At 43.3% G+C, this 5,696-nt stretch overlaps 2 protein-coding genes across 3 annotated transcripts; one reads left to right on the plus strand and one right to left on the minus strand.

Annotated features, from left to right (window-relative positions):
* Positions 1-260: 260 nt before the first annotated feature.
* Positions 261-2,097, plus strand: LOC112138852 (pre-rRNA-processing protein TSR2 homolog). 2 transcript variants are annotated; one of them, XR_002917853.2, is made up of 6 exons: positions 261-419; positions 597-687; positions 757-848; positions 1,313-1,471; positions 1,554-1,715; positions 1,753-2,097. XR_002917853.2 is itself a non-coding variant. In XM_024261512.2 (5 exons), the coding sequence occupies exons 1-5, from the start codon at positions 342-344 to the stop codon at positions 1,656-1,658; spliced, it is 525 nt and encodes a 174-aa protein (XP_024117280.1). In that variant the 5' UTR covers positions 261-341; the 3' UTR covers positions 1,659-2,097. The 2 variants fall into 2 exon arrangements, 1 of the variants encoding a protein (XP_024117280.1); XM_024261512.2 differs by having other exon boundaries at positions 1,554-2,097.
* A 1,363-nt stretch (positions 2,098-3,460) lies between these two features.
* On the minus strand, positions 3,461-5,648 carry LOC112138853 (SRSF protein kinase 3-like). The gene is made up of 5 exons (XM_024261514.2): positions 5,503-5,648; positions 5,326-5,433; positions 5,113-5,182; positions 3,908-4,000; positions 3,461-3,839 (listed from the first exon to the last, which is right to left on the minus strand). Exons 2-5 carry the CDS (start codon positions 5,326-5,328, stop codon positions 3,655-3,657), a joined length of 351 nt encoding a protein of 116 aa, XP_024117282.2. The 5' UTR covers positions 5,329-5,433; positions 5,503-5,648; the 3' UTR covers positions 3,461-3,654.
* Between the last annotated feature and the right edge of the window lie 48 nt (positions 5,649-5,696).

The raw sequence follows: 5,696 nt of genomic DNA on the forward strand, positions 1-5,696 counted from the left end.
AGAACAATAAAAGAATAACAACATACCGGGCGTCTATAATAACAGAAATATATGTACAATCACAAATGATTGAAAACAATCAGATAGACAAGACTTCTAATAATTCTTTTCTAATTTGCCTTAATTGCCTCAATTTGAATTCTATGTCATGTTTCATTTCATTGTTTGATTATTTTTTAAACTATATAATACTTTGATTTTTTTTAAAAAAAGAAACATTTTTGGAGATATACGTACCCCATATTTGGTATTTTGTGTTTTGAATTCTGTCGGTAGAAAAATGATTGGTTAGGTCTGTTTCTGATGACGCCTCGTCGCCTTCTGAGTGACGTCATCCCAATATGGCGGCCTCGGCGGCTTCACGTGAGCTTTTCACAGACGGAGTTCGGGCGGTTTTGCACAGCTGGCCGGTTCTACAGGTGAGCTTCGGAACCGGGTTTAGTCGCGGAAGAAGTGAGGGTTCGGATCCACAGAATCTGTCCCGGTTCTGTTGCGATTAAGCTAGGTTCCGGTCCATTTTAAGTAGAAATGGTTGTGTATGTTAAAGATGGACTTTGTTCGGGTCGGGTTCGCCAAACGTGGTCTGTGTTCGTCAGATTGCCGTGGAGAACGGGTTCGGGGGCGCGTTCGGCCCACAGAAGGCTGACTGGATGGTGGACGTGGTGCAGCAGTATTTCCATGACAACGGTCAGTGCGTAACCATGGTAACCATCCGCTCTGTGATCTGGAATCTGAGCCTGGTGTGTTTGTGTGCAGCTAACCTGCAGCAGTATGAGGTGGAGGACTACCTGGCTGTGCTCCTGGACCAAGAGTTCGATACCGTCGTGGATGATGGGAGCTTGCCTCAGGTACCGCTGCACGTGCACGTGGACACACATGCACGCCCATCTCGGTGTGATGCTCCGTCCTGTTAAAACAGAAGTCTGTAAGCTGAGGTTCTGCAGAGATAGAAGAGCCACATGTGGATCTGGAGCTGCAGGTTGCAGACCTCTGATCCAGAGCAATATGACTTATTTTTCTCCACCAAAGTGCATTTTTAAGTAAAGACAAGATTAGTAAACGTGTTCAACTTTACTGAAAGCATACAAATTTGGAAATAAAAAACCTTTTTTTTGACAAGCAAAATCTTTGTGTTCCTACATATTTAATTTGGTGTGACATAACTTCCAAACCGCGTGACTTTTATCCAATTGAGCCTCGACGCTCACTTTTGGCCTCAAAGCCAAAACGTGTTCACTTTTATTGTAGCTGTGATAATATTTTCCTTCATTCTGAAGCAGAGCTGTTCAGGTTCTCCTGTGTTTGTGGACAGGTGTCTCTGAACCTGCTGCAGATGTATGCTCACTGGCAGCAGGGGGCGCTGGAGTCGCTCAAAACCTCCATCCAGGCTCTGAGCCAGAAGAAGACGCAGAGAGCCAAGGTGCAGGCTCCGCCCATCTCATCCGACGAGGACAGTGACGCTGAAACGCAGGTAAACAGGACCGCTCCGCTGAAGTCTTTAAATCTGGTTACCATGACAACGAAGGAGAGGGCATTTTGTGTTTTGTGTGCAGGAAATGGAGTGTGGGGAGTCCCAGCAGTCAAGTACCTGCACACATCCTCCTCCTCCTCCTCCTCAGGAGGAAGATGGTTGGACCGTGGTCAGGAGGAAGAAGTGAGGAGACTAAAGAGGAGACACTCACTGGAAGTGCCCTTCAGGAAGAAGACTCCTCCAGGAAAAATAAGACTCCTTCAGGAGGAAGACTCCTTCAGGAAGCAACCAGTGGGAGGAGCCTCTCAGAAAACATCCTTCAGGCGGCGCTGTGCAGAAAGCTCTTGACTGTTGGATTTTTTTTATTACAGACTTTTCCAGATGGATAATTAGTTCCTTCCAATCACAGGACAAACCTTCAAAGGAACTGACACTTTTCTGAAACTAATATTTATTTAGCACAAGTCAGTAACAGAGTAAAACATCAGAGCTAAACATGGAGGATTCAGTTATGACGAATAGCAGGAACATTTCTGTGCAGAGGAGACTTGCAAAAAGTATAACATTTTATTTTGAAACAGGCGGTATTTCAATAAATGAAATAAAACTATTAAAAATGGGCAAAAGTGTTTTACTTTTTCTATATTTAAACTAATAAAGCTGTTTTAGTAAAACGTGTTTCCAAAATGTGTAAAAGAAAAATGTTTAGGATCATAAAACAAAAAAATAAACGTACACCGTTCAAAATCAACTATTTGAGCTTTTAAATGTATTAGAATGCTCATTTCTTACTTTGAACAACTGATGATGGACACTTTGATTCTTTCTCAGGAGACGATTCTGATCCAACTCCCAGGAATGAATCGGCTCTTTAAGGCAGATAAAACAAGTTTTTCTTTTTCTGCTCCTCTTCATTCATAAAGTTGTTCGTGGTTTTGGGTTGTCTGGTCGTAGAGGAGCATCTTAAGGGAGTGCAGATGTCTTCAGTTCCCTTGAAGCACGAGTGGAGATCAAGAGATGTCAAAAAAATGGAATGTACCATCGTTGTGCGAGTGGTAAATGCATCGTAAAGTATTTGTAAAGGTAATATAAGTTACAATCTGACCGCACGCACATACTGCACAGACTCAGTGTGCACGAAACCCCAAAGTGCCTGTAGGACTAATCAACATGTTTTTGAAAGAAATTACAAAAAAATCCAGGCTAAAGTCAAACCAGGCAGCTCAAAAAATAAGAATCTCTCACTGCTGTTTATTTGACATTTTTCCTGGAATTCTGTTTGAGCTTTTTCTTTTTTTATCATAAACTTTATTTATTTTGCTTCTGAAAAATAATAAAACAACTTTTTTGGGAGAAGTTTGATCCAGCCGGATCTCAGGTCGGCTGCTCACAGGTGGGGGCGTGTCTGTCCATTCTGAACCGTTTGCCTCTCGCGGCGTCAGTGGGCGGGACTTTTGCGGAGAAAGGCGGAGTTTCCTCAATTTTTAGACAACGCTGATGCTTGTTACTGTGGAAAATTCATGTCAGTCCCCATCCCAAAATAAAAATAATGGTGGGTTTCCTCTTTGGATTTCTAACAGCAGTAGGGATGGCACGATTAGTCGACTAATCGTCTATTAAAATAATCGACCACTAATTTAATAGTCGTGCAGGTGCTATGCTGCTGCATTACACCCACCAGTTTAATCTTCTCTATTTATTAAAATAGAAGATCAGTTTTGTCCAAAAACTACAAATAAATACCATATTATCTATTTAATTTAATAAAATCTCAACCACAGAATGTAAAAAGTTTATTTTAGACAGTTTTACTACACTGATCGCACAGCTACACGGCAGAACGCCTGATTAATAAATATTAAATTATTTTTTTTAATAAATAAACATTTAATGTTCAGACTCTTGTGTTTCTAGCTGGTATCTGTAAACTATTAGTATGAAATGACGTTCCTGGCTGTTGAAACTGCTCCAAGTGAGTTCAGACAGACACAGGTGAGATTTTCTCTTTATTTTCACAGACAGGTAGAAAAGCTGCTTCATTAAAGGCACTATGACTGGAGGAGGGGGGGGCAGCTGCGGATGGAAAGTTTGAAGCAGGAGGAACTGGAAGATCTTGGAGGGGAGGGGGGGGCACCTAACACACCGAACAGTCAAACAGTGAGCGTGCACGTGTGCATGTGTGCTCATGCCTGCAGCCACGGGTGCTGCAGACACTGCGCCGCCGTCGCTCGCCGCCCCGGATGCAGCTCCAGCATGGTGAGCAGGAAGTCGCTGAAGGCTGCCGCCTGATCCAGAGACCACTCGTACTTCTCCAGCAGGACCTCAAACAGACCCCAGGGCTTCAGGCTGGAGATGTGCCGCAGCTCACCTGAGGGGGCGGAGCATTCCTTTAGGACTTCACTGGAAAGGCTTGGTTCATAGAGAATTACAGCTCACCTCTTCTGTCGAAGTACTCTCTGGAGTACCTGCCAGACAGGGCGAACGGCACAGGGATAGGCCCCAGCAGCTCGATGATGTGAGCGATGTGATCTGAACAGAGACGACCAACGACGGATGAACAGTTCCATCAACAAGGTACAAGCACATAAATATGTGTGGAGCTAAATCGGGGCCAAAATTATTTTAAGTCTAAATAAAACAGATTGAAAAAAAAATATTGGTGTTTGGCCAAAAAAATAAGTTAAATGTCCAAAACTTTTTGCTATTCTAAAATAAACTTAATTATTTTCAGCTTCAAATGTTTTTTTAGGTTTTTAAACTAAACTATTTCAATTTCGACTCTTTTAAATTGCGTCTAAAACTCTGTTCTGTGCTCTGAGCTGATCCATAGATTTCTCCCATTTTTAAACAGGAGTCGAGCGTTTCTGCGCCGACAGTTTGTTGGTTTGGCCATTTGATTTCTACAAAAGGAGATTTCTTTATTGCCTGAGACAAAGAAAAGTCTGTTTTGATATTTTCAATAGTTTATAAATGTAATATACACTTGTAAAAACAAAAAAGGAAAAGAAGAGAGAGCAAAAAAGAAATATTAAGTACAATCAAAATAGTCAGCAAATGTCAGCAAAGAAAAAGACAAACCATGAAGACTCCGCTTTACTGTGAGGCTCAAACTCACATTTCCTGCATGAGAAAAAGTTAAAATCCAAGCGTACTAGCTATTAGGCCACAGGAAATAACTGGAGCTCTAAGATGGCGCCTTGAACAGCGGTTTGGACACGATAAAACTCTGCTTTTTACACCCGTCGTGGGACAACTTCAGACTATGATAGTACAGACTAAACAGACATTTTCTGACTGTAATTCTCACAGTTCTCAGAGTCAGTGAACGCACCGTGACTGAAGTTACCACCAGCATCCATTTTGATTGGTCCTTAGAGTTAGCCCCGCCCCAATGCGCCAAAACAGAGCCAAAAGTTTTCAAACTGAAATTTTCTGATTTAAAAAAGGTAAGAAAAAGATTTGAAACTAAAAAAAAGTTTTGAAATTGAAATTTTGAGTTTTGAAATCTAAAAATCTGAACATTTGAATCTGAAAATAATTCAGTGTATTTATCTTATTTGGGTTCAGATATTTATGGCTCTGATTTAGCTCCACAGATTGGCATCAGAGGAGCAGCATTTGGAAGTGATGATGGAACACACCTTCATCCCGGGTGTAGTCTTCTCCGGAATGAGGCTCGAACAGGTAGTCTCCTGTTGCCAGCTCAAAGGCCTGAAACAACGAGGATGGGTCAGTCCACTTCTGGACCTGGACCTTCAGGAACTCTGGGTCTCAGTGGAAGACCACAGGGTTGAATCTGGTCTCGGTGCGTGCTCGTGCACGTGTGGAGTGTGTGTGGAGTGTGAGAAGCGCACCATGCAGGCGGTGCTCCAGATATCCGCCGGCGGTCCGTACTCGGCTCCAATCAGAACCTCCAGAGCTCGGTACTGCCGGGTCTGAATGTCCTCCGTGAAGTGTTTGTGCTGGTGGAGAAACAGACGATGAGAACAGCTGACGACGAGCAGAACGGCGGCGAGGATCGGGAGTCTTACCACCCAGCAGGCGTTTCCCAGGTCCGCGATCTTCACTCGGATTCGGTCTGCGTTCTGAGGATCCAGAGGACTGATGATCAAGTCGGAGGAATTCACCGCTGGAAAACCAACAAGGCCAGGTTGTTAGCAGCAGCCACCATGGAGGAGAACCCTCACTCTGAACCATTGTGGGGAGGGGGGGGGGGTGTCAATGT

This window comes from Oryzias melastigma, unplaced genomic scaffold (genome assembly GCF_002922805.2).
Source record: "Oryzias melastigma strain HK-1 unplaced genomic scaffold, ASM292280v2 sc00757, whole genome shotgun sequence".
Lineage (NCBI taxonomy): Eukaryota > Metazoa > Chordata > Actinopteri > Beloniformes > Adrianichthyidae > Oryzias > Oryzias melastigma.

Bases quoted from the DNA above. Each gene is read 5' to 3' on its own strand.
- LOC112138852 (XM_024261512.2), top strand. From the start codon at position 342: ATGGCGGCCTCGGCGGCTTCACGTGAGCTTTTCACAGACGGAGTTCGG. The intron at 849-1,312 runs GTACCGCTGCAC...GTTTGTGGACAG, and splicing joins ATGATGGGAGCTTGCCTCAG to GTGTCTCTGAACCTGCTGCA. The intron at 1,472-1,553 runs GTAAACAGGACC...TTTTGTGTGCAG, and splicing joins ACAGTGACGCTGAAACGCAG to GAAATGGAGTGTGGGGAGTC.
- LOC112138853 (XM_024261514.2), bottom strand. The intron at 4,001-5,112 runs GTGTGTTCCATC...GTCTCTGTTCAG, and splicing joins AGACTACACCCGGGATGAAG to ATCACATCGCTCACATCATC. The intron at 3,840-3,907 runs GTGAGCTGTAAT...CCGCCCCCTCAG, and splicing joins AGAGTACTTCGACAGAAGAG to GTGAGCTGCGGCACATCTCC.